Genomic DNA, 27,964 nt, shown 5'->3' on the forward strand with positions numbered 1-27,964 from the left:
GCCTAAGGGTATGTGCGCGCACAAAATAAAAAGCATCTGAAAATACGGAGCGGTTTTCAAGGGAAATCAAGTCAATGAAAAACGCCTCCAAAAACGGCTGAAGTGACATGCGCTTTTTTCATGGGTGTTTTTTTACGTGACCGTTTTTAAAAAAAAAAAAAACAGCCGCGTAAAAAAGAAAAGAAAAAAAGGCACCTCGGAACAGAATACCGTTTTTTCCCATTGAAATCAATGGACAGCTGTTTGGAGGCGTTCTGCTTCCGATTTTCAGCCTGTAAATAGCCCGTGTGAACATTCCCTAATAGTATATGCAACAAGGTGGAATCTTAAACACTATGCATACGACCAGATTTTCATCTATCCGTAAATATTGTCCGTACTTCATCTGTATATACAGATCGGTTAAAAAATAAATTAAAAAAAGCCGGAAAATGATGTCACCAACATGCACACCCGTAGCCGTCCGTTATTTACGGAAGTTTCCATTGGCTTCTATGGGAGAGTCTGTGCCGTAATTACGGACAATAGGACGGGATCTATAATTTTTCCAGCACGGACACCCATCCGTAAAAATACTGAGAGGTGTCCGTGGCCAAAAGAAACGCATGGGTCCTTAATTAAGGATGAAATATAAGGTAGTGTGCATGGGGCCTAACATTGCACTGTATTAGCAGTTAAAAGACACATCCATCTTTCCACAGACCCTGAATGGCATAAATACATTGCCTCTGCCAGTGTGTCAGTCTCTACTGTCGCTCTAGTATTTGATTCATGAAACAGGAGGCCCGGGACGAACAATGGATGGGCTGGTTTGTAGGACACATACAATGCTGAAAACGTTCTACACATCAGCAGTTCTGTACCTGTGTCTACAATCTATGGATCCTCCTAAAAAGTCTGAGTGAACCCAATGCAATACAGTAATAATGTGAATTGAAGGATACGAAGGTGAGCGGAGCCATGATACCACAGAATGCCAGATTACAAACTCAGCTCTGCTACATGTAGATTTTTTTTATACAACCCTGTGCTCCACTCACAATGTAAATGGACAATAGAACACACGCAGACACGGCTCTGCTTCATTTTGTTTTAATCTCAAACATACACATTAACAAACTCAGGGAGCAGCGTCCGTGTCAAGAAACAAAGAGTGTACAAAACAGAGCGACTGGGTAAAGAGTCAGGAGCCGGCGCCCTTCTACCCCGATGCGGTGGGGTCTGAATGTGGCAAGCCTGCTGGGAGCAGTAGACCAGTCCATAGTCTGTTTCCAGGATCCCGCTCACGACTGGCATAATGTATGAGGACAATGGAGGACATGGAGCATGGCGAGGAGAAGAATCAGAGCTGGTTTGGTCACGCCTCGGACATCACGTTCTCCATGATGGATGCAGGGACAAAAAACAACCAAAGAGCCTTCCTCTAATGGGGCAAAAGTAACGGTGGGGCTGAAATCCCCCAACACAAGGTACTACAGCATCATAATTACACCGTGGTCCACACACGCAGACGTCATAAATTACAAAAAAGGAAAAAAGTAAATTCTCATAAATAGAATCCTAGAAGTATAAAACGAGCTTTCCCTCTAAAGTCAGTTTATTTTATAGATTCGCAAGTGCAAAGTCCGTTCCTTCCCAAGATCGGAGAGCATTTGGCACTAGACTTCCAATGTTGGACGCCATCATTTCTAAAAAGGTGGGTTGGGGTGGTGGCAGCAGTAGTGGTGGCAGAGGAACAATGGGCTTGGCACAACTTCACCCAAACACTGCCAGGGCATGGAGGAGCCAATGCCAAGCCACGCTGGATGCACTCAACTATGCCGGTTGCTGTGGATTGAGATTTAGATGAGCCGGCTGCCCCAGGAGGCCGATCCTCTGCTTTTGCTTTCGTTGCTCTGTCATCTGTGGACCATAAAGAATACGTTATTGGCATTCAGCTATAAAATAAATAAAGCCAAACCATGATCTAGGGCTAAAAGGTGGCCATTCACCAAGGCCCTCCAACCAAAGCACGCTGGAGAAGCAGTTCTGCAGCAGCTGGAGAGCCACAGGTTGGAGACCACTGACCTAGACCTTAGGACATCTTATCTTCTCAACCATGAGTTGGTCAACCCAAGACTAACCATACCAGCTCCCGAATCTTCTCCTTGACCATCCCAAGGTCTATGGTAATGTTCATGTGGTAAGGGGGTGGATGTGGAGAAACATAGGACCTTTTCATCTTTTTGGCCATATGCATGAGGGGTTGTAGGCTCAACACCCATTGAACGTAGGATGGTCAAGGAGAAGACTCGAGGGCTGGTATGGTTAGTCTTGGGTTGACCAACTCATGGTTAAGGAGAGGATCAGGTATCCCAAGGTCTCCCAAGGTCAGTGGTCTCCAACACATGGCTCCCCACTGCTGAAAAACTACTTCTCCCAGCATGCTGTAGAGTCACAGGTTGGAGACCACTGCCATATACCTCAAGTTGTCCAACTCCTTGACCAAACCAGATCTTGAGGCTACTCCTTGACAGTCTTCGGTCACCACTTCCTCCATGAGTGATGGAAAGTCCTATGTTTCTCCATATCCGCCCCCTCACCACACGAACATCTTGAGATCTTCCAGGACCTTCTTACCTGATCTTTCAGCTCACTCAGCTGGCTGGACAAATAAGTCACCAGACGCATGGTGCATTCCAACTTCTCCTGCAGACTTCTTAATTCGTTCTGTTCACCTTCGGAGTCGCTGCTTACAAGGGACATGGCCCTCATTCTTGGAAACCAGTCAAGGTTTCTATCCTGGTTTAGGAGAAAAAAAAAAAAGAAATTAAACAATGGAGGAGATTGTGGCATCGTCAGTTGTGGGGGGGATTCTGATCGAAGACTTAGGAGAAGGAACCATCCCACGTCAGACGTCAGTAGGTGCAATGAACGACGAGGCGATTCCAGAGATCCTATAGGTAGCCAACTTTTCTGGTATAAAATTCTATACAGGACTGTAAAATTTAACACACAGAACGTGACATCTGAACATCTCAAGGATGAGACCGGCACACACCCAGATCCTAATATTAGCACCTAAAGGAGAGGAGTGTTCCTGCGAGTACATGTGTCTGAACTGTACACTACACCCAGGCGACGCACTGTACACTACACCCAGGAGACGCACTGTACGGACAGAATATCACACACTTCTCTTATGAAGGAATAAACTTCTTGATTCATTGTTTTATAGACGGCAGGTGAGTCAGATCATCCGACCTCTGCCAGGTAGCGAGCGCCAATGGTGCATTATATAATTACTAGTAACTTTATTTCATCTTCTAACCCGCATTGGATAAAACAGAAAATCAGGAAATAATGAAATTATAATGAGAGATATAGAGATATATATGTCTGAATGAGGTCCTAAGGCTACAATCAGACGGCTAGAACGCTATCACAATAGGAGTTCTTATATTGGTTGCAAAACTCTGAGGGTATGTTCAGTGTTTTCGGACGTTTTTCGGGCCGTAAACGCCCGGAAGCCAAAACATCTGCCCATTGAAATCAATGGGAAAAACAGCACTCTGTTCCGATGGGCCGTTTTTTTTTTTTTACGTGGCCGTTTTGAAAAACGGCCGCGGGAAAAAAAACAGCCGAGAAGAAGTGCAGGCCACTTCTTGGGACGTTTTTTTGGAGCAGTTTTTCATAGACTATTGAAAAAGCTCCAAAAACAGGCGTAAAAAAACGCCGAGAAAATCGCAAGTGGCGTAAACGTCTGAAAATCAGGAGTGGTTTTCTCATGATTTTCAGTCGGTTTTAGTCTAGTGTGTGAACATGGCCTAAGTGTATTGTGCACGCGTCAAGCGGCCCGAACATAGATCACCTGTTCCACATCCTCTTCACTTGTGCGGGGGGGGGGGGGGGGGTCTCGCAGCCACAAAACCACAACGCTAAATCCTAATATACAGCCGTCTGAATGAGATCTTACCCCCTAACGAACCCCCAACTCCAGCACAGATACAAGACACCCGCAGGCCCCGTCCTCCACAGCTGACAATCTAAAAACAGAACACCGGACGTGCGCCCATATAAGCTGCATAACCAAGGAAATGATGATTAATCGGATAGTCAAGGCTTTCTAAAAATGTCCTTCTTGTGAACAGAACAAACTAAAAATATGTGAATCTTCTATAACCGCAGGCCCCGGATCTCCAAAATATTCCCCAAACGACCATTAAACATCATATAGAACGGCCTGAGGGTCAGCGAGCAGATGTGGAGACACGCAGCACTCTGCTACATCACGGTGACTGCACCATTGCATCACCGCTCGCTGCAGTCACTGGTCCCCGGCCTCATGGTGAAGGTTTTCCAGCATTGTCAGCAGTCCGTACATGGGACCTATTTTCTGGACTATTGCACATATCAAACCGTCCACGCGACTCCCACGGAAGGAAAGTATTTTTTTTTCCCAATATTACAGATACAATTTAAAGTGACAGCCGGTTTGTAGGAGATCTTCTATTTTACACAATATGTTCAGGTTTCTTTAAAGAGTTAATGATTTGTTGTTTTAATGGGTATTTTTTAGATGAAAAAAAATATATATAATAAAAATAAATAAATAATAATAATAAAAAAATAGCCATTTATTTATGCAATTTCTTGACTCCTGAACACTAAATCTGCCTAATTATACAACAATTAATCCTCTAAACAACCAGGCAGATTTGCAGTTCAAGAGTCTAGGAAAGCTGGGTGACTGTCCCTGTGGAGGCGAAAAAGTGACTATGGAAAATCTAGGTGTCCCTGAATAGATAGACAGCGCTCTCCAACCAGGCGGCTCTCCAGCAGTTGAAAACTACAACTCCCAGCATGCCATAACAGCCAAAGGCATGCTGGGAGTTGTAGTTTTGCAGTTGCTGAGGGCTCGCTGGTTGGATATCACTACTCAATAATTAGGCCAGCGCTACAGCTGCAGTCCAGATGAATACATGGAGTGTCAGGCAACCCTGTGGACTGCAGCTGTCACCAGATCAAATCAATGATTAGCGCTACAAAGTCTCAGTGTAGCCGCGGCCTTATGATTTTATACTAATTAAACCCCCCCAAAGTCCTGTACTGGTCTCCCATTGTCAAGCATAGCCGAGACCCCAGAAAAAAAACGCACCCTCTTTCCACAAACACCGATCACAATTCTGTATTTTCATCCCCTTCTCAACTCTGCAAATCTCCCCAATTCGCCCCTTCCCACCACTTCCTCCGAGCAGACGTGTCTGAACCACAAAACAACTCACTTCTAAGTAAAGGGGCTGGAAAAGTCCTGCGGACACAAACTTAACGCCCAGACACGGGGGCGGGCGGCTGTGGAAACATGAGGGGGAGCAGTGTGCGAACCACAAGGACCGTAGCAGTGTCATGAGGGACAGGTGACAAGGGCAGAGCCGCGGCACGTGACATCGGGTCAGCTACCACCTATGCCTGTACCCAAAGTGGCAGCAAACGTCTCAAAAAAAAAAAAAAAAAAAAAAAAAAAAAAAAGTGCATCGAACTTTTTGCAGCCTGGAACGTTAGTGCACCCTACGTGCAAATAACCCAACCTAAATGTAGGTAATTCACATCTGAAGCGAGCGTCACCTATAGACTTTTGCAAGGAGCAATTGTGAAGTATAAAAGAACATGCTCAGACGGCGCAGTTCGGCCGAGAACTGCAAGGCAAAAGACGCACACGATTTTAACCGCAAATTGCGCAAAGTTTTGCAGTTTTAAAGGAGTTTCACCTGGGCCATCTGCAGAACCACAGAAATTCATCGTAGAACAGCGTGCGTTTTTTCCGTACAGTCCTCAGCCACATGGCAAGAACTGCACCGTCTGAATACACGCTAAGAATTGCCGGCATTTAACATAACTGACGTCCGCCATGCATGCAGAAGATGTGAACCATCATGGGCTAAACCGTTTCAATTTATAAACCCTGGGGGGGGGGGGGGGGGGTATTTTCCAGGGACCAAGTACGGACAGGAGGTTCTCAAACGTTGTGCCATGCGCGACCTCGGTGCGAATACATTTTCTGTTGCATCCATTTGGCCGGTGTTATACAGGGCTGCGGCACAACCACTTGTTCTAGTAGATGGCACTTGACTAATATCAGGGGTGTAGCATTAGGGGGTGCAGTCGCACCTGGCCTTAAGGCCCATCTACCCTATAAGAAGACACGAATATTATAAGTGGCACCTGGCAGGTCGGGGGCCCCGTTACAGATGTTGCATTAGGACCAATGAGTTACAAGTTACCCCTCCGGGGCTGAGACATCAATGACATGCAGATTCTAGATCCATCATCAATACTCCCAGTGGGATCCTCTCGCCAACTATTAAAAAAAAGCCCTAAAAAGGATGCACTATTTTTTTTCTAAAAGTGCAAATTGTACCGAAGCATTGCAGTAATTCTGAGGCAGAGCGGAGCCCCCCGAACGTCTGACCAGCAGCGTGTGATGTGCTGGAACCAGTCCACGAAGAACGCAGAGAAGCGCCCGGCTGACACCCACCCTCCCCCCCCCCCCATCTTGGCTTCTTTACAGAGGTCCGTGCACAAAGTGGATTCCACAACCCCAGATCTGATGAGAAATCCACAACCTGATCCTGTCATCCGATCCACCCACCCGATGATTCAATTCCAGCTAACAGGGAAGATGCTGGTTCTCCTGCCGAGTCTGAAGTTTCCTCCTTCTGACCTAATCGTGCCCCCCCCCTGACTGTAGCGGACGAGCCCCATTAACCATCTACAAGCTGGAATTGAGAACAGTGTCAGTGGAGGGATCACAAGTCCCAGCATGTCCTGAGAAGTTGGGAGGTTTTTTTTGGATGGTTCCTGAACCTCTAAACTAGTCCTCATTAAGTTCACGTCCTTGAGTTGTCACCAAGGGGTTAATATTCAGACATGCAGAGGACCGTCGTTTTCATCCGTAATTACAGAAAAAAATTGCGGACCCATTCATTTCTATTGGCCACGGACACCTTTCCGTATATTTAGGGATGTGTTTTCGGGCCGTAGGAACGGTATACAGAACATAGAACACGTCCTAATCTTGTTCGCAATCGCGGCACGGACGGAAAGGTCTATCTGCAGCAGTCGGGTCCATATTTGCAGACCGTAAAAACCCTTACGGTCGTTTGCACGAGGCCTAAATCTGCCTCCTCTACTGAGATATCGTCCCCGCTGGCGGATGACAGCACAACGGCTGCCAGGAGAATTACCAGAACTTCACCCATTGATGACTCAGGAATTCTTAAGAACCCCCCTCTTAAAAAAAAAAAAATTAAAAATAAATAAATTGTAATACAGAAACCACTTGGCAGCATTAGTCATGCCTCTTCTTATCCTTCGAGGGTTTCCTTTAAGAGTCGCTTTTTTCACAGTTTGTCGCGATTTTCTTAAAAAATAAATAAAAATCGCAGAAAAACAAACAAACGCATAATGTCTGTGAACAACTCGATCCATCCATTGTCGGAGATGATCACTTTAGTGAAGGACTAAAATCGATGATCTTCACTAGATCGTGGTTACCCGACTGGGATTAAAAATGGTCGTAGAGGTCAAATGGGGTTAAAAACAAAAAAGGGGATTTTTTTTTTTTTTTTTTTACAGGAGGTGGAGTTACCCTTTAACCACTGATGGCGCTCGGCTTGTAATGTCTTTGTCCAGTTACACAAGAAGCAGGTTCAGTTTGTCAGGATTAATCATTTTCAGAAGAATATTTGGTAAACCTTGACCACAATCTGCAAACGTCCGTGATGCAACCAAAACGGCACAGATGAAGCAACCGGACAAAAACCAAGAAACAGCCGCTGCCCAATGAATCGTGTGTATGTATGTGTGTGTGTGTATGTATGTGTGTATGTATATATGTATGTATGTATGTATGTATGTATGTATGTATGTATGTATGTATGTAAGTATGTATGTAAGTTAGTTAAAGGGTCTCCTTACTTGGGCACCCCATCAGTTATCCAGGGTGGAGTGCAGCTACAAAGAGCGTCTCACTCTGGAGGACCCGGCCTGTCCATACAGGATTGACAGCCCATTGATTTTAATGGACACTATGTAATGCTTTATTTTTCCTGTGGTGGCGCTGTAGGGGAAACGAACAATTGCCGATGGGTTAACCCGCCAATAACAGGTGATTTCTGGGGTCCAAGCAGCAGGACACCCTGTGATCAGACGAATTTCAGAAAACACTAACAAGAGAGATTATCCAAAGATTTTGCCACCGTTTAAAAAATAAATAAAACCGTGATCACAAAATCAATAGGATAAGTCGTAATTTTTTTCCTCAGAGAGGGAATCTGACTGTAGAGACCCCCATCATTTCCTAGTAGGAAGGATTTGCAGTAATGGGTTGTCTCACCACAGACAACGCCTCTGATATGAGCGCCTCAGATCCTGATTTTGCAGGAAGGAGTTGCCTGATCATTTTCCCTGCAGTGGCCACTACAGGGGAGATTTAGTATTACACACGGCTTTTGAAATAAATGGTGGACCCCATCCTTCTGTTTATTAGTAGCTGTCCAATCCAGCACTTGTGACCCCCTCTGATGTGCATATGGAAAAGGGGTAGTCTGGGTTTTTTCCTGCACATTGGTGCTCCTATAAAGCTGCTGTGTAGTGAAGTTGCTTTTCCTGCCCAGCAGGTAGACGGGACCGTCAATGTACAGGCAAAAAGCAGACCTTGGTCCCTTTATTACTTGACCGCAAAAGTTGGACCCACACGGATCACCGTGATATCTCACGACATAAGATGGTAATACCAATTTTAAAAAAGTTGCCGCCAAGAACACAACCGACCATCTTCCAGTCTCACCTTTATCATTTCCGCCACGTAGCTTTCTGGTCCAGTGTATTCCGTGGAGTCTTTTACTTTCACCAGTACAATAAAAAACAAGTAGTGCCACATGTTATGTTCCTCCTTAATGTGCTCTTCAAAGGTCACAGTTTTATTGTCAAATTTGTCCCGTTCCAGCCCTGCGAAAATCAGATGGGGGGGGGGGGATGAAAACGAAATCAGATAATCTGGAAAACACCCAAATAATACAACTGGATGCAAGAAATGTAAGTAAAATGGGGCCCGATTGCATCAAACATGTTCATCTAGTGAAAGCAAAGTTGAAGGGGTTGTACAGGATTATAGAAACATGGATGCTTCCTACCAAAAACTGCGCTACACCTGGCCATGAGTTGTCCACTCAAGTGAATGGGGGCTGAGCTGCAATACCACACACAACCCATGGACATGGGTGGCGCTGTACTATAAAACATACATTGAGAATTTGATGGTACTGGTGTCACAGTATGTTGTATGAACTTTCTGGGAAGGTAAAAGGTCTACACATTGAAGTTGACCCGTTTCATACACTTGGGACCATTTTAGAGGTAAGAAATGAAAATCTACTGTAGGTCTGTGCAGGGATGGTGGGGACCCTGGAGGAAACCAATTTAACGATGGAGAACATAAAACCTCCAGAAGTTCTCATGGTTGATGTGCAATCCATGGTGTTGAAAACGGAGGTGGAATCTCCACTTAACAATACCTAGGACATATCAAATGGTCATAGAATAGAAGCAATGAAATCCCACCCACCACAAATGAAACACGTAGTCTTCAACACTTCTTCTTTCTTCTGCTTCTCACTCCTCAAGTCAGCAAAAGTGTCAATGATGACTCCAAAAATCAAGTTCAACACAATAATGATGACCATGAAGAAGAACAGCAGATCGTAGATGACACGCGCTGCAAACAGTGGTTCCTGTGGCAAGAAAAGAGACATGAACCAAAAAAACTTATCCCTCACCCCATTTGGGGTTGGTGCATCATTCTTAGGATCAGATACCTCTTTGGATGGTTTCCGAAGAACATCCCCAACACCGCCACCACTTCGGAGTCCATGACTAAGGACAGTCACTATGCACATCAGTAGGGTCTCACAGGTATGTTCCTTCTCTTCTTCCTCTACGTCTTCAGAGACCTCTTCTGTAGAAGCACAGCCACTTACTCACACTGGACAGATTTCACATTTCATTATTCTACACGACCAGATTTGTTCTTACCCTGAGTACAGTTGCCTCCCGATTCCAAGCGGCAAACTTCTGAATACAAAAGCTCTCGGGCCATCGAGCTTCCAGTCTCTGGAACAGTAGAGTCGACACATTGTTAAACCTTGATATAGTCAACTGCATTATGAGTGATTAGGTTTTTTGCGACCCCTCATTGTATCATGTACCCCTTATTTTTTGCGGTCTATGTACCTACTCTCACCTGGGAAGGTGGTCTCATTTGGCAGTCTATCCACTTCCAGTATAAAGTCATCTTTAAAGAAAAGGTATCCCACAATGGAGAACAAGTAGACCAGAATCAACGCCAGCACAGCGGTCAGGATGATCGATCGGCCATTCCTAGTCACACTCTTAATAACGTTGAGTAGAGTCTCCTCTCGGTAAACTAGATCAAAGAGCTGAGAAGACAAGGCACCATAAGGACTACTCCCACCGCTCTAAGACAGAATGATCTCAATACTGGACCAATGGTCATAGAAGACTCACCAGCAAACTGTAGAAGAATTCATGTACAAAGACCCCCATAGCACAGATGAGAAGATACAACAGGTGGTAAAGAAACTCTACATCCAGGATCATCGCGCCATAACCTCGAGTAAATGTACCACGATTTCCCACAAAGCTCGTAAGGAAGATTATTTTATTGCAAACCTGGGGTTAAAAGGTGGGAAGACAAAGTTGGGGAATATGGTAACAAATCTAAACCGCTGTAAGACTTCTGTTTTGGATTCAAGGTTTTGCTTTAGATAAATCGGACCTGCGTTTGAAATTTCTAGTCAAATCACAGCCATCACTACCTACGGAGAATAAAGACCCTACAATAACTAACTCACTTGGCCAGATCACCCCCATTTTGACCTTTCAGGACACAAAGAACCCAGAATGTTCAGGGGAGCCAAAAAATCCAGGACAAAATCACATGGGCCAAGCTGGATATATTGGATGGCTTATTACAAGGTCTACAGGTCACTTGGGTAGTCAATCCTACAATGTAAGACCTGCAGAGTAGATGAAGTTGCAGGAGTCTAAAATGACAACTTACATTAAAAGCCCCTAGAAGGAACAACGTAGGTTGGAGCCCTATGGAGAAGATGAGTCGCAGGATGGTGGAAGCAATCAAAGCTCTGATTCCATGTGGCTTGGGAAGGACAATGACTATGGCTAAGGAAACAAGCATGGCCGTCCAGAGTAGACCTGAGAGACGAGAATCCAGTGTTCCTATAAAGATGTAAGTTAAAGGAGTGTTGAACCAAATCGGCAAATTATAAAAACCAAAGTGTGTACGTGGGCGAGACGGATCTCAGCCGCTCCTCTTATAACCCGTGTATATAGAAAGGTCTCTGGAGGTTCTACAGAAACATTTACCTCTCTAAAAAGAGCACATAATATAAGGTTACTCTATTTCAGACATCAATTCTTGACATTAGAAACATTAGAAGTCATAGTCACTAACCTCCTCGTACACCAACGAAAGGGTAGAAAAACGCAACGAGAAGATTCATGAGCACAGCCAGGTTGAACGAGATGCTGCTCCAGAAGGTCATGTTTCGAGAACACCAGTATAAGACATGCTGCGCTGCAAGACACCAGATGTGGGTGACGGTTACGTTCAGAAGAAGACCGCAGCCAAATCTTACCAAAGATGAACCTTAAGTCAACTGACCGATCCTTCCACCTTCTACTGGATCCCATGACTCAACACCCAAGGAGCTACCATAGGAGGACCCCCATGAGGTTCAATGGACAGGTGGGACTTCCTGTCTCCACATCCAATGACTTTCCATAGATGAACGTTAAGTCAACGGACGGATCCTTCTACTAGATCTCATGACTTCACACCCAAGAAGTCACCAAAGGAGGAACCTCAGGAAATTAGAAAGACCCATCCACTGAACCTCATGACTCCACACCCAATGACTTGCCATAGATTAACTTATTAGGTCTAGTAGAAGGGTGGGACAGTTGACTTATCTTGGAGTCCTTAACCAAGTAGTAACCATAAGAAAGAGGAACCTTGGGAAGGCAGAAAGTTCCTCCCATCTTCTAATGGACCTCAAATGCCTCCTCACCTCTCAGCTTTTTCTGCCAGTTCATTTCATTGAATAGATCTTCCGATCGTTGGAAGAAGTCATGGATTTTGCTTCCTTGCTCATCCCTTTCGGTTGTGAAGTAAACTCGTAGTTTTGATTCCTTGGTAAGAAACTCACATATACTCGGCACAGGGAAAACGATCTGCTCCATCGTCCGGTCAAGACGTACGATCTGGGAGGATACCAAAAAGTTACTGAGGTCCACGTATTCCCATAGAAACTCCACCAGACAATGGCGCACAGGTCGTATGTGGAACAAATACCTTCTACGAATGTCCTTTCCAGCCTTACCTCTATCTGAGCCGTATGTTTGGCATAGAATTCCAGGGCCTCATCACCGTCCCCAGTTTGGGCTCCTGGTTTCAGCATTTGCTGCAGCTCTTTGTTGTGTCGGGCCAGCTGTGTACACAGAACAGAGCCCTACGTGGTCAGCAAAATGCAACAATCACTCAGTTTACGTTATTAGGTCTCCTACACGGTTGAGAAACGTTATTCACCTCCATTGCGGGGTCCACACACCCAGCATTCCCCATGTCCTCAACAATTCTACAAACGGCCTACCCTGCTCACTCTTCCTGTGTGTCAGTCTTCACTGCCATATTTGCATTTTATTCATAAAACAAGCAAATTGAGAGAGTGTTAGATACCCACACTAAGTTTATGGAATTTAAATACCAAAAAATTTATGGGGGACACTGCACAGCTTTCAAGGATGCGACATATGCAAAAGCGATGCGTTTACTGCCAAGTTAATTCTCTGCCGTCAAGAGTTTTAAAGAGGTATTCCAGCTTAAAAAAATAAAAATAAATCATAGACCCGTCAGATAATATTGTAGGGGTCTGTGAGCACAAACACGAAAACCCCTAAAGTCTCCAGGATATACATGTCAGATTATTTTAAGTGGAATCCCCTTTAGGCTTAGATACAGGTTACCCAAACCGTTATCTGCCGTCTCCACCACCGCATTGTGTGTAGGCAAAGAACAGACTAATAGGTCAAGAAGTTAACAATGGCACAAAGCGTCTGGTTTCCGGGGCTATTTTAAGAAAGAAAACTGAAGTCAAAAGAGAAGCAAAAACCGCATCACGTGGGACAAGTTCATTATATGGTGTCACAGAAGGGGATCCCCCTATTGTCAAGACGTGGCAACAGTTTCCAGCTCCAGTCACCGGACCTCTGGCCATTTTCCCATCTTTCAATGTGGCAGCACAAAAAAAACAAAAAAAAAACAACTTGGTTCTATCTGGAAACTGTCAGCAAGTTGCTGTGCACAGATCTGCGCTCATAAGGAAATGTTCACACACTGCAGCATTACAGAAAATTAGACTCCCACAATACGGATGGAGCGCGAACGTTTTTTCTGGGCGGATTTTCTATAGAAACTGTTCTAGGTGCCCCAATAGCGGGGTGCGGGGGCACAAAGCTCCAGGGCATATTCATGTTCTCTGTGAATAGGGGGGGGGATCTGGGTTGCCTCATTAACACTTTTATGCCCCTTGAAAGCTATAATTGGAGCATGAAACCCTCATAAGATCTGTCAGCAGCAGTGAGCCTGCTTGTTGATGGCTTCCAAAATGTAACAGATTTCAGAGAAAAAGCAAAACAAAAACTAAAAAAAAAAAACTAATAAATACACTAAAAAGTAAACAGCAATTATAAAAATGCTGGATTTTACAATGGACAGGTAATTTTTTTTTGGGGGGGGGGGGGTGTTATGACCCAACAAGGGTTAATTATTTGGGGTTGTATAGACATTACACACATCCGCTACAGAGCCAACGATCCGAACAATTCTCCATTAAAAAAACACTTTTTTTTTTTCAAACACGAGTAGTAACCATGGAAACACGACGCCAGAAGAGTCACGGGGATTTATTGTTAATAAGCTGCACATCCCCCTTCAGTCCCTGGATGAGCGCCCTGTGTGGCGGCAGCAGCGCTGTACCCGTGTGTGGCCGGGCATGCCTGGATCCATGTGCAGCGCGCCGGCACACCCACCACCTCACAATACTAGGACACGGTGTCCATGGTGAAGCTGCTCCGCACTGTTCTCCCAGTTACACAACAGCCGCCACCTCGTGCTCTTATATAAGGCGCCCACCTGATGTGCCAGGATGTAGATATTGTGGCCGACATTGCGGGGAGAAGCAGCGTGATCCTCACAGGTCTCTCCATCCTCGAACTCCACCTCCCCCTGCAGATAAGCCTTCTTTATCACCTCCACCTGAGAACAGACACGTGATCACTGGACAGCGGCAGAAAAAGCAACAAATAAAAGGTTCTAGAATAAAAGGATACAATATATAGATGCATTCTCCTCATTTTGCTGGAATGTGCGGATTAAACTTATGTATTAGATATAGATGGAGAGATTTGAATAGACATTTCTCATAAAAAATACATCGGTAAAAGACACAAAACTATTTTCTTTGTTAAAATGTAGAAAAGCCTGTAAGGAAATCCCCAACTCTCCACTTATGATGGGGAACATAGAACGGAGGTTCTCAGCAGAAGGTATCACACACGAAAAACTTAGATACACAAGCATAGCGGGTGGAATACTGTGCTGGGGCCGTGCATCTAATACGGTCGTGTGATACTGTCTGCTGAGCGGCTGTATCTAATCCTATCATGTGTGATACTGTCTGCTGAGCTGTGTATCTAATCCTATCCTGTGTGATACTGTCTGCTGAGCCGCTGTATCTAATCCTATCATGTGTGATACTGTCTGCTGAGCTGTGTATCTAATCCTATCCTGTGTGATACTGTCTGCTGAGCCGCTGTATCTAATCCTATCATGTGTGATACTGTCTGCTGAGCTGTGTATCTAATCCTATCCTGTGTGATACCGGCCACTGTACCTTCCCCTTCCAGGGGCATAAATGGTTGTTCTGCACATATAACGAGACCAGGACTATGAAGGACATGTAGTTGTTGGGGGTCCGGTAAGAGGTTCTGCCTCAGTCCCCATCACGTAATAACTTATAATACATTGAGTGATAATATCTTGGGATAAGGGCAGACGCTCCGGTTTGAGGCCGTGCAGACCGGTCACATGGAAAGCGACTCAGGAGAATTATACAATGTGCGCGCCTCTAACTTATCGGAGATCAGCGATCGCACCCTAATAAAAAAAAAAAAAAAAAAAGTGTCCTGCTCGCCAGCCACGAGGATCGTCCCCATAGAAAAGGTTGCAGCTCCTGGTTTTTATGGTGTTTGTTGAGGGGGGGGGGGTGTTGAATGTTGGGGTATCCTTGGGGGTCTACATGTAAAATCTTGAATAATTTGCTTCCCTGGTAATTGTCAGGACCTGAAAACTTTGTTGTTTGACAAGCGATAAAATGTAACAATATCCACAGGGTATAGGGCAGGGCAGGGCGACATTTTTACCCCCAAAACTCACCAGCTCCTTCGGCCTCATATTATACAAGATGCGCTCGGCGTTCTCGCTGTCGTGACGAGACTCCATGATGGCGAGCAGCAGCTTGGACGCATTGTTCTGCAACACAACAACAACAACATGGCTTCACGTCACCTACAGAACAGCGGAAACGTCGTCTCCTCTACGAGAACATCAGAGACGTGTGAAGGGACCGCGGTGCTCGCCAGTTACAGGGGGAGGCACAGCGACTTGTACCTCACCGACCGTATACAGGAAGCGAGGACGATGGGGGCAGCGCAAGACCTACACGTCCTCCGGGCACAGATACAAAGGGTCAATGTATTCAGCGGATTCTTAGCCGTGTATTTCTGGGTAGTCACCAATAAAATACACGTATTTCCTGGAGTCTAGAATAAAAAGTTCACCCAATCACGTAGATTCCTAGGAAAGCTGGGTGACAATCCCGTAGCCATCGTATTGGTGGTCACCCAGCTTTCCCACAAGGATGTAACCAAGAAACAAGTACAGACATCTATTTATTGGGGGTTTGTTATTATTTTGGGGGTAAATGCCCTTTAGAAACATTATATGGAAGCGCCCGCGAGATCAGTGACACACGAGTGTTTGTGAAGGACTTAGATGTGATCGTTATTGGCCAGATCCTGTGTCAGACCCGCAGAACCAGCCGTCACCGGAGCCGTCAGTGCAGCTGACCTGATGGAAGGATACAGTATATATATATTATTATACGTAGCCTTTAAGGGGTTAATATGTAACCTGCACTTTAACCCTTTCCCACTGCTAATATGCCTATTTACATCAGGAAAGCATTTTTAAAAATGGCGCCCGCTCAGAAGCAGAGCGGGCGCCATATCCACCGGGTCTCTGCGGTGCCGCATAGCAGGGACCCAGCGACAACGCTTGCGATCAAAAAAAATTTGTGATCGCAAGCATTTAACCCCTCAGATGCCGGTGTCAGAGGTGACCACCGACATCCGTGGGGGTCATTCACTAGATCCTGCGCGGCGGGGGGCCGGTGTACTCCAGGGAGCCTTGTGAACGCTCCCAGCCCTGCTATAGGAAGATTGCCTGTGGCAGGTCTCAATAGCAATGCACTAATTTTGCCATAGACTGCAATACTGGGATATTGCAGTCTATGGCATAAGCGATCTAATGATTGCAGGTTCAAGTCCTCTAGAGGGGCTAAGTGGAAAAAAAAAAAATCTAAATATATAAAAATTAAGAAAAAACAAAAACAAAAAAAAACAAAACACATTAGGCATCTCCCACGTCAAAAAATGCCCGAACTATAGGAATATAATTTATCCAATACGGTGAACCTCATAAATCTGGGGGGGGTTCAAGGTAATGCAACATTATATATATATTTATTTGGCATCACCGGGATCGCACTGACGCGCAGAACAACGATAACGTGTCATATTCACCGTACATTGAACACTAAAGAAACCCATAAGAAGATGGCGGAACTGATGTTTTTTCTAATTCCACCCCATTCTGAACTCTTTTACAGCTTTCCAGTGAATTACACATAATATTAAATAGTACAACTTGTCCTGTAAAAAATTAAGCCCTCATGCCAAACAAACAAGTGAAATGAGGGAGTTCTGACTTTTTGAAAGTGTGTGGGGGGGGGGGGGGGGGGAAAGCATAAAAAAGACAATTTGTCGGTCCTGAAAGGGTTAAACCCTTCAGGGCTGGGGCGGGGGCTGCCATCTTGGAAGAATGATTGCCATCAAAACTTGTATAAAAATCTATCGCGGCGGGAATGTATTTGTGACTTGAGGCCAAATGCAGGTGATTTCCAGAAAGACGAGGAAATGATTAGTCACATGATTACAATGTATAGGAACGCGTTGCGGCAGAGGATTGGTTGGGATGTAAAAAGGGGGGGGGGGCTAAAAGCTTTAAAAAAAATTTTTTTGCAGCCTTAGACAGAAGCGGCTGCTCGGAGTGTCAATTTATGGCCTTTGGGCACCTAATTTTCTCCGCCGGAGCATTTGCCACATCAGGCCGGTAACGTTGCGCGCGCTGCAGACCGGTATCATTAGCGTTACATAACGGCAGCGTCGTGCCAGGCCCCGGCTATGTAAACGTTGAATCAGAGTTCCTGTTCAGTAACGATTCCTTGCCAGAAGCAGCAGGTTTTGGATTTATCAGCTAATGGAGCCGCAGCGGCCTCGTCTTGTGATCGGGAATTCATTGTAGTAGGAGAAAGCGCCATCCGTACAGCGAACACGGCGCCCAGTCAGACGACGCATGAGCGACTATCGGAGTCCGTTCTGCAACAAACCTGCCTGTGAATACCCCGGACTCTCAACTAAAACGCACCTGCGGCAGAAACAAAGCCATTCACAGCCAAACTGCTGCTGCGTGTGAACAGCACCCAACGTCTCAAGCAAAAGGTTCCGGTTTAGGCACAAACATGGCGGCTTCGCTCCAAAAATTTGCGCCACATGTTGCAATACACATCACCTGTGGACAGGAATGGCGCGATTTTGTAGAGGAAGCGGCCATGTTTTTCTAATCCTGGACAAAACCTTTAAGGCAGATTTTAAAAAAATAACGCGAATGTCACCAATTCTCGTTGTGCGATTCCAGCGTTAAAAGGGTAAAGGAGCCCAAAATGTATTAATAAAACTTTACTATGGCGCAGTTTCCGGGTAGCTCCCATGGACTGCCGTACTATTAAAGGGCAGCAATGGCACGGGACCTGTGCCCGCACCCTCACCGGCAGGCGTCAGCCCAGATAGGAGGAACTATTAATCTGGCCATTTAACCCCATAAATACCACGACACCCAATAGGTTTGAAAGAAGGAGGTGGGGGCTCCCCGTTTTGTGCATTCATTTTTTATATATTTTTTCACAATATTGGAGAAACACAAAGCTGAAAGCGAGAAGATCTGCACCGGGATGGAAAAAAGGGCTCCAGCAAAGTCCCCACCTTGAGCTCCAACACCAAGTCCATCCTCTTCCTCCCCAGAGGGTTAATGTCATTCAGGATCAGGGCAGTGATGATATCGATGCCATTGGACTCATGGGTGGCAATGCAGTTCTGCAGGTGAAGAGGTGGGCATCATGTTATTACAGGTCATACAAATACTGCATGACACAGGCAGCGCAAAAACAGCATTTATACAATAGTCCACACGGGCGCTGTCCCTGGACTGGGGTTCTAGCACTCTATTAGACATCAGTAAAAGCGGTATAGCCCTCATATCAGGGCAGCTGGTGCCAGTGGCACAGTGTCTGCCCGCCTCATGTTATCATCCAGCTTTCGAAGCACACACTGTGCCGGATTGCAGCCCGAGGCGTGTCCCAGCACCCGGAGCAACACGTTACATAACAGAAATACAGAGCGTTCCAGGAAATCACCCAACACGTGCAACATGTCCCAGTGTCAGCCGCGTTATGTAAGAACCCGGCACACAAAGCAAGCGGATTGGTACAAGGCTCAGGAGCCAATCTCACCCAGGAATCACTGGCACGTTTGGGTAGACAACATTCTGTCTCCTCCACGGTGCCCGCCTTCCCCATTACCTGGTTTTCATGGCACGGTCCCTGGCAGTACTCCGTCAAGCTCTCCAGAGTCTGGTTAATAAGGGCGACGTTCTTCTCATTGATGTAAAGTCCCAGAAGTCCGAGGCCTCCGGTTGTGCTTCCGCAGATGCAGTCAAGAAATTGCAGAGTTTCACAGACCAGATTGTAGTTGGTTTTATTATTCTGACAGCGCAGGAAATTCTTTAAACAAACAAAAGAAAAATACAAATAAAAAAAATTAAATATATATTTTTTTATAAACACATTTTGGCTTCTTTTAAAAGACCAGGGACATTTCCCAGTAAAGCAGCACAATTTATTTCTGAATACTACCCAACAATTTGCATCCATACGGTAGAAGATTTAGACACTTTGTGTTTATTGCCAGTTTTAGGCGCAAACGCTTCCTCCAGGAATAAAATACAAGTTCCAGGCTCAACGCCATCTAAACTCCAATCTCCCAATGCTCATTAAATGTCATGGGTCAGACAGTGTGGGAGACATCGATAAGCTGCAGCCCGGGCAAAACATGGCGGATGAAATTGAATGTTGATAAATGTAACGTAATGCACTTAGGACACAATAATAGCAATAATTCATATACATTAAATGGGATAAAGCTGGAGATAACGGAACAAGAGAAGGACCGGGGTATTCTGGTAACAAATAAGCTAAGCAGCAGCACTCAATGTCAGGCAGCAGCTGCAAAAGCAAATGGGGTTTTAGGGTGTATAAAAAGAGAGCTAAAAAACAGTGACTCAAATGTAATATCACCGCCCCCCCCCCCCTCTAAAAATGTAAATATCACCGCCCCCCCCTCTAAAAATGTAATATCACCCCCCCCCCCCTCTAAAAATCCCTTGTAATGCCACATCTTTAATATATAGTTCAGTTTTGGGCTCCACATTGTAAAAAGTACACAGGAGAACTGGAGGGGGTTTATAGGCAGGCGAGATTACTACATGGGGTGGGAGGGGGTCTCTTACAATGAAAGGCTGGAGATATTGGGTTTGTTCAGCTCGGAAAGAAGACGTCTTAGAAGGGATCTTATTAACATGTATAAATATGTGAGGTCAATACAGAGAACTGGCACATGATCTGTTCCTTCTCTACACAGGACCAGGGGACATTCATTGCGTGTGGAAGAAAGACGTTTCAGACACCAGTATAGGAAAGGATTCTTTACAGTTAGAGAAGTCAAACTATGGAAAACCTGACCCCAAGAGGTAGTGATGGCAGATATTATGTCAGCATGTAAAAAAAAAAAAAAAGGGCGAGATTTACTGACCAGTGGCATTGAGGGATATAACTTATCTAGCAATGAATGCTGGGTAATGGATTGAGAAAGGTTGAACCTCATGGACCTGTGTCTTTTTTTAACCTATGTAATGCCATACTGGTGCCAGTGGTTTACTAAGGGAGACAATTGCCTGACAGCTCACGGATGGTTTCTATCCCAGCGACATGTTGCATGCACAGCATCATCTAGCCCCAAAGACCCCTAACCTGCCCGCGGCTCCTTCACCTGCAGGTCCCGGTTGTGGTTTTCACAAAGCAGCTGCAAGAACCGCAGGATCGGCTGCATAATGGTGATCACGGCGCTCATCTCCAACTCATCTTTTCCTTTCTCTGAAGATGCCAGGCCGCCGTCCCCGGCAGAGAAGTGATCGTCGGGGTCTGCCTCCCGCCGGAAAGTGCTGAAAGCCTTCTTGGTGGCAACAGAAGCTTCTAGAAGCTGCTCTTTGGCCTCCTCTGTAATTTGGGCGCTGGCTTCTCGAGCTGATAATGGAAAACGTAGTTCTTAGCCCACTGAACTACAACACATTCATTTATACATAACAGGGTACATAACCGGGTAGCACCACCTTCTTATTACTACGCTGCATTTAAAATTAAAGGAAAAAAATGAAGTAACCGCAAATAGTAGTGATTGAAAATCTACTGTTTTGGTTCTACAGCTCATATACAGAACTATGTGTCTCCATGGTAACAGACTACAATTAACCCCTGTGTAGTCTGATCCTGCAGTCATGTTTTACTCACTTTCTGTATGGCCCCTACCAAATGTGAGACATACGGAAGAGAGGATGACCGCAGGACCGGGCAGTGTGGGATTGGTTTTACTACGAGAGACAAGTCTGTACAGAAGCGGTGGACAAAAAAAATGGTAGGAAATAATTTAACACACTACTTAGAAAAATGAAGCTTTTGTTTATTATAGATGCACTGCAGCAATAGAAAAAAAATATCAGTTGCAAAAGTCTACACACCCTCAAGACCATCTAATGGTAAATACCCAGGTAGCTTCTCCCACCTGTCTTCCGGTGAGGGGTCTCCCTCTCAGACTGCTCCTCGTCCCTCTTCTTGCTCCCCAGGTCACTGGTATTTACGGAGACGGTGGCTTTAATTTCTTGTTGAGCGACTTTCATCCGTTCAAAGAAAACCTTGAAGAACTTCTCAGATTTCTTGTCCTCGGTCAGTCGACAGAAGAACGAATGCTGCAAAATGAGGAGAGGTCCGAGTCAGCACGACATAAAAGTAAAAATCTTCAAGAAAGTCACCGCACATTTATAGGAGGCTCAGACTGGTCACTGCCTGGTAATCCGGAATCTCAGAAGTCTGAAGTATCGGACGCCAGGTGAGCGTTCACATAGCAGCAGTTTATTACACTCCTGAAGCAAAGACATTCACAAGATCTATAGTCTCTGCAGGTCTGACCTTGTGAGCTTACAATCTACATAGGCAGAGTACACATTGGCCTCCAGCTGAACTACTACTCCCAGTAGGCAAGAACGATTTCATTCTGGATTAACTTATTTATATCTATGGCTCTTCTAGATGTTTTAGAAGTAAAGTGCCAACAGCCTGCAAGGGCATGCTGGGACTTCTGGTCATCCTCGGATTCACTACAACCTTCCTGTAAAGTTTTTATTTCATGGTTTGGCTTTTCGGAAATGGAATGTGCCCACGCCTTCGAGAGTCACATGACTTCTCCCCATACTGGTTTATTTTCTCCGTTAATTTGTTTGAGACTTTTCAATATCCGAGGCATCGCACTGCAACATTCAACTTATCACATGTGTATTCCGCAAACATCAGAAGGGGCAGGGGTCCGAACGCCGAGACCCCCACCAAACACTAGAACCAAGTGGCAGCGGTGCCGATACTCATGCCGCTCTGCGGTGTTTTTTCTGGCCATTGACACCAATAGAAGTATTCATCAAGGGATGGTAGGTGTGCAATTTGGGTGTATCCCCCCCCCTCCCCCATACACTGCTCGTGCAGCCCTGGCCTCAAATGTGGTTTTGCTGTTGTATGTTAGTGATTGTATAAAAAAAGAAGTTCAAGATCTCTACTTGCTGACAGCGAATGGGAACATTCTGGTTTACATCCAACCCAAAAACCAAAAGTACTGTACATACTTAGAGATTTTTCACAGCTGAGCGTTTGTTACAACTGTATCCAGGCTAGACAATCCAGCCACTGCTTTGTTACAGGTTTCCTACAAATCGATACATTGCATCAGTCTGGAGTCCGGACCGTTTAGAGGATTGTCTGGAATGGATACAATTTGTATCAGACCCTCCACTATGAGAGATATTGGCTCCCTACAAGTTCAGTCTTTGGATGTAAACCTGAAAGTGGCAGTCACTGACTGCAAGCACAGATCTTGAAAATAAGGAATTGAAACAAAAAGTATATTACAAAGTTGCAGAAAACGTCATTATACTACATTTAATCTTCATTTACTGGAAAACCCCTTGAACTGTGACTCTGGGGTGAGACAGGAAGGTGTTTGGGTAGCAAGTAGATAAAAATAGTGAAGCGATGAGCAGCACGGAGGATGAAGGGAACAAACCAGACACCTCTATAAACAGGAACAGAAAATCCAAAGCTGCCAGGAGCTCTAGGGGGATAACAGTAACCATGGCAACTGCCTCTGCTCCCCTCCGCAGCGCTCTGACGCACGCAGCACAGCCTGACAGGGGAGAACGAGGCCAGCAGATTATCAAGTCTCCTGCCTGCAGCCAGCGATATAAATAAACCTTATGTAACCTCCTGCGGAGCGCGCGCACACCTCGCCGGCCGCCCCTCGGTGGGATTCACGGAAGCAAGTGAAGGGGGGGGGGGGGGAATATAAAAACAATAATAGCGTTACATTGTATCTGCAAGTCAATAACAGATTGTAACATCGGACTCTCGGCTGTTGCAGAAAATACTTTAAGTTTGGTCATAAGAGATTTCATTCTACAATTCTCTTCCAGGATTACACGGCCGGTCAGCGGCACGTCATCCAACGTTACACTGGACCCAGTCACCGCCAGAGGAAAGGAGAGGATGTCATTGGTGCGACACCGCAGCATATAATATCCAGGGCTGCATCATAACGAGATATGACATCACACGCAGCAGAGATCTGGTTCGGAGGTAAATTACACGTCTGCTGCGGTTCTACTTACAGGATGGGAATCCCTTTTGCGCCAGAAAACACAAAAAATAAAAAAAGTTGACGCTACAAGAAGAGCTGGTGCTATGAAGAGGACAACACGACGCACGGTAGGCAATACAGCAGCTTCTCAGGACGTCCTGGTTTCTCAAGCCTTGTGCAAACCTCACCTTTTAGAACATCAGTTCCTACTCCATTCACATCAAGAGCTGCATTCTCAGCAATCCTGCCTGACTTCATACTTTATTATACATATACTAAACCAGCAGGGGGCAGCAGACATGTCCTGAACAGGTGAAGTGTTCGGTTAAGCAGACAGAACGAGCAGAAAAACTGCAGAGAATGCAGCTCTGGATGTGAATAGAGACATTCTGCATGGATAAAATACAACACATGGTCCTTTCTAACCTGAATGGTCGTGTTGCCTCCCTCCAGCAATGCTATCGCAAGGAGGATGCTCTCATGGAACACGCGGTCACTGGTAGCATTCATGATGAGGTCGATCACCAGATCAGAGGCTCCTTCTTTATCCAGATGACACTGAACGTCGGCCAAACTCACTTCTCCTCGGCTAAGACTCACCGATCCTGCTGAGGCTAAAACAATAAAATCACCATTAACAAATAAAATAAATGTAACCCTCTTGCCCCCAACAATACATAAGTCACTTGCCTCCACTGCCAGATTTCCCACCACCTCCAGGGCCATTACCAAAGCTGGTGAGACTTTCCCGTCTTCCGCCATGTCTGATGTTTCCATAGTAACGGTTCACCAAAATCACTCGTAGAGCTTCACCCTGTTGGAAGAAGTTGCAGTCGTTGCATAAGAGATGGTGCATGTACCAGACTCTACAGACGGGCAGCCAACGGGCTTGAACAGTCCAGACTGACTGTAGTCGGCATCTGAGGAAGGGGCAACACCACAAATGTAAAGAATAAGACATACCGACAGATACGGGGTACAAAGTCAACAGGACCAAACCCCTAGGAAATGCCCAGAACGATCCGAAGGAACCAAAAACCACAGCAAAAACACCAAGAAAAACAGGACAACGACTAAACCGACGACCAACAGGCCATACGTACCCGCCGGATGTCCTGCAGCTGCCGCAGCGGCTGGGCCTGACCAGAGTCCGGTGACTGCAGAGATCAGATGTAGACATGTAAGATACCCGGAGAACACGACAGCCATACCCATGACATGGAGATGGAGGGGTCAGGTGGGAAATTCACCAGTAATCCAGTGCACTCAGCCTGAACCCAAACCCCTGGGCAACCCTCGAGATACCCCACACGGATCCAGCGTCACCTCATTAACAGAAGCATTTAGATCTGGTGAGGCGCTCAGAAGACATCTGGACCTCCCCCAACCCAACATGGGAGACAGAAACTACTCAAATTCCCTTTATCCGGCATCAGATATTCCAAAAATTCTTATAGTCCGGGACATGTTAACGGCCCAGAAACGAAAGATCTGAAAAAGACTGATTGGGATCGGAGTGCTCAAAAAAGGTTAATAATTTTTTTTTGGACTGTCCAATAATCCGGCACCTTTCTTGTAATACAGGATTACAGTAACACTATTTTTTAGTTGTGCGCAGACAAGGAAACTACTCAGCGAATCTCAACTCAAGTCTACACGGAAAACATCGTATTACATGGCGCTTATTCATATGACTGGCTGGGGCAAGCAGCTCTGGGGAAGACGACCCACCTCCCAGGGGGTCCAGATCGCAGGAGGGGGAGAGATATATCCCCTGGTATAAATAACCCCTTGCTCCACTTTCAAGTCTATGCACACAGGACAGGGGCTTCTAATGTCCAAGATAACAGCAAATCTGAGAAAGACTGGTTGCTAGGGACGCACTGCCTGACAACCCCGGTCTTTGGTTGATACATTGTATCTGTGTGGCCAGAGGGGGGGGGGGTGCTAGTCTCCGGCTTTATGCACACGTTGCAGATTCTGCTGCGGAAAATACGCAGCAAAACCGCAAGAGATTCACAGGAAAAAGCCTGAAGGTGCATTTTTTTGGTGCGGTTTTTAAGTGTTTGTGCGTAAATCGCGGCATTTTGATGCTGCAGGTTTTGCTGCGCACTTCTGTAGAACTACAGGGATAGAATCCGCAAGATAAACGGACATTCCGCGGTTTTGAAAATACGTACGGCGGGTCAATTTAAGTCCTGAAAAATACAGCAGCGTGGACGTGAATTACCTGAAATCTCACGGACTACGCTGGTACTGTATTACGCTGCACGCCAAACCCGCACGAAATACGCATTGATCAGATTTTTTCTAAATATAAATTTAGGTGGAGAATTCTATAACGATTTTGTGGTTATTTTTACACAAATTATCGCACACCCACAGAATACCCGGTCACTGCACCCGGATTTCTAGAACTGGAGGCTGCACATTCGTCAGGAGGAGACCGGACGCAGGATTTTACCGCAACTCTTGCAAGGAATGTGGGCGGTGATGCCAGAAGTGGTCAGGACACGGCGATCACCGGGAAAACACGGACGTTTCTCCAGAAAGAATGAAAAATAAATGAGAAGAATGGGGAGCGCGGCCAGACAGCAGGGACGAAAGGAAGGAAGGGGGGGGGGGGGGGGGTGAGTGGGGCCAATTGGCAGCGAACGTACTGACGGCCATTACAGACTCCGTATGACACATGGACGAATAAAAAGGACATTTAACCATTTGCTGCATCTTATCCTTTTATCAAAATTGACATTGTAAGTGTTAACTAAAAAAAAAAAAAAATCATATCGGAGGTTGGTCCATTATGAGTGGGAAGTGTCAGCAGGGAAGGGGTTAACCTCCCACCCACAGCAGATCAGTGAATCAGCAGGAAAGTCCCTTCCACAGAAGAGGGTGGGAAAGGAACATCTGGACCTCCGAGGGATCATTCGTGGGTAGACGCAGCATCAGTGCCAGGCAAGGTCTCACCCACCGGAACACGGCTGCCTGACTCCGCACGTCTCCCTCCTGGCCAAGGGCCAACTACAAGTCCCATCAGTACAAGATGCTGGGAGTAGGAGCTAATGCAGGTACAAAGAAAATGACTAACATGTACCCTGCAGCGCTGCCTAGATCTATTGTATGGCATCAGCAGGAAACAGTGACCCAGCTTTCCTAGAAACCTGAATGGCGAAGTGGATTAGTCAGGTTGAGGACGGATCTACACACAAATAATGGAGCCGCTTGCATGGCAGCCACCGACACCCCACCCCCGACTGAACAGCGATGTGTTTATTAGTAATTAGAAATGAAGGTCACGGCAGTGCAGCCAATTCCAGGAAAAGCAGAGTTACGTAACGGGTCCGTGCTTGGCAAAACATCAGAACCAGCAGGCCGGAGCGCAGCCTCTAGTGGGCACGGCCATGATAGCAGAGGAACACCACGGTGGCTGGGCCAGAGCTGCGGCTACTTAAATGTTATTTTAGGGAAATTATTTTGAAACACATCAAGAACGTAAATATTTTATGTCGAGTTCACTTTAAGTGGAGTAAAGCAAATTAAAGCGAACTGTATCAGATTTTATACTCCGGTTACATCCAGAGCTGCAGTTAAACAATGGTTGCATGTTGCCTAAAAGCAGTGCATTGGGAGAGATCGGATGACAATGAAAAGCAAAGATGAACTGCAGTCTATTTCCATGGTCAACTAGCAGAAAACGGATTGCAGCTCTGGATGTGACTGGAGTAGACATGACGTAACTCAGGATCAGAGGTGGTTTCTTTTGCAGGAGAACGCTGCAGTCTAAAGGAAGAAAGAGTAGGCGAGAGACAAGATTTCTGCCTCCGGAGACACCTATAGACCTAAAATTATTAATGATGTATTTAGTGCCCCTTAAAAAGATGCAAATACGGCTTCAAAGGGGCTCAACATATAGACCCCAATATAACCAATATTTACAGCTTTGGAAGCATCTTATGGGGACTCGGATCTATTGAAATTGGGGAGGTATAAAAGAATCTTGTGCCTCGCGCCTCCCTGAGGTCAGTGATCGGCGTCCGCCTTCATAGAATTTATACGAGCAGACAACAAATACTCAGCGGAACTTTGTACCTTTATTTTATACAACGGAAGGTGAAGGAAAGTTTACTGGGAACCACTGACATCAACGCGGCATATAAATGCAGTGAAGCAAACCCAAACATGTGAGCAGACCTCAGTGCAGCGCTGACAGGAGGGTGAACTTCATTGTGAAGCGCTTAACAATCTAAAAGAAAAAAGGCAGCAGCCTAAAGAGCAGTGGAATCAAACCTGGGCCATCCGGCTGTTGCAAAACTACAACTCCCAAGTAGTCCCTGGTTGCGGCAAGTTTTTAAAGCATGCTGGGAGTTGTAGTTTTGCAAAAGTTGAAGTGAGACCGGTTAGACACGTGCGCTATAGCGTTTGA

At 45.7% G+C, this 27,964-nt stretch overlaps 1 protein-coding gene across 6 annotated transcripts in view; it reads right to left on the reverse strand.

The window, feature by feature from the left end:
• Positions 1–1,076: 1,076 nt before the first annotated feature.
• The window catches only part of ITPR1 (inositol 1,4,5-trisphosphate receptor type 1), a 90,674-nt gene continuing 63,786 nt past the window's right edge, over positions 1,077–27,964 (reverse strand). For 3 of the 6 annotated variants that reach the window (XM_075831877.1, XM_075831874.1, XM_075831876.1), the window contains 21 exons: positions 24,645–24,698; positions 24,232–24,355; positions 23,968–24,155; positions 21,427–21,610; positions 20,638–20,891; positions 19,113–19,313; positions 18,517–18,627; positions 15,572–15,667; positions 14,270–14,392; positions 12,459–12,566; positions 12,147–12,339; positions 11,531–11,653; positions 11,120–11,295; positions 10,564–10,728; positions 10,280–10,475; positions 10,072–10,149; positions 9,855–9,994; positions 9,605–9,770; positions 8,828–8,988; positions 2,620–2,781; positions 1,077–1,902 (listed from right to left, as the gene is read on the reverse strand). In XM_075831877.1, the coding sequence (XP_075687992.1) occupies positions 1,816–1,902; positions 2,620–2,781; positions 8,828–8,988; positions 9,605–9,770; positions 9,855–9,994; positions 10,072–10,149; positions 10,280–10,475; positions 10,564–10,728; positions 11,120–11,295; positions 11,531–11,653; positions 12,147–12,339; positions 12,459–12,566; positions 14,270–14,392; positions 15,572–15,667; positions 18,517–18,627; positions 19,113–19,313; positions 20,638–20,891; positions 21,427–21,610; positions 23,968–24,155; positions 24,232–24,355; positions 24,645–24,698 (3,090 nt within the window). In that variant the 3' untranslated portion in view covers positions 1,077–1,815. Of the gene's footprint in view, positions 1,903–2,619; positions 2,782–8,827; positions 8,989–9,604; positions 9,771–9,854; positions 9,995–10,071; positions 10,150–10,279; positions 10,476–10,563; positions 10,729–11,119; positions 11,296–11,530; positions 11,654–12,146; positions 12,340–12,458; positions 12,567–14,269; positions 14,393–15,571; positions 15,668–18,516; positions 18,628–19,112; positions 19,314–20,637; positions 20,892–21,426; positions 21,611–23,967; positions 24,156–24,231; positions 24,356–24,644; positions 24,699–27,964 lie in introns of those variants that run through there. The other 3 variants (XM_075831879.1, XM_075831878.1, XM_075831880.1) reach the window with 2 other exon arrangements.

This window comes from Rhinoderma darwinii, chromosome 7, assembly GCF_050947455.1.
Source record: "Rhinoderma darwinii isolate aRhiDar2 chromosome 7, aRhiDar2.hap1, whole genome shotgun sequence".
Taxonomy (NCBI): domain Eukaryota; kingdom Metazoa; phylum Chordata; class Amphibia; order Anura; family Rhinodermatidae; genus Rhinoderma; species Rhinoderma darwinii.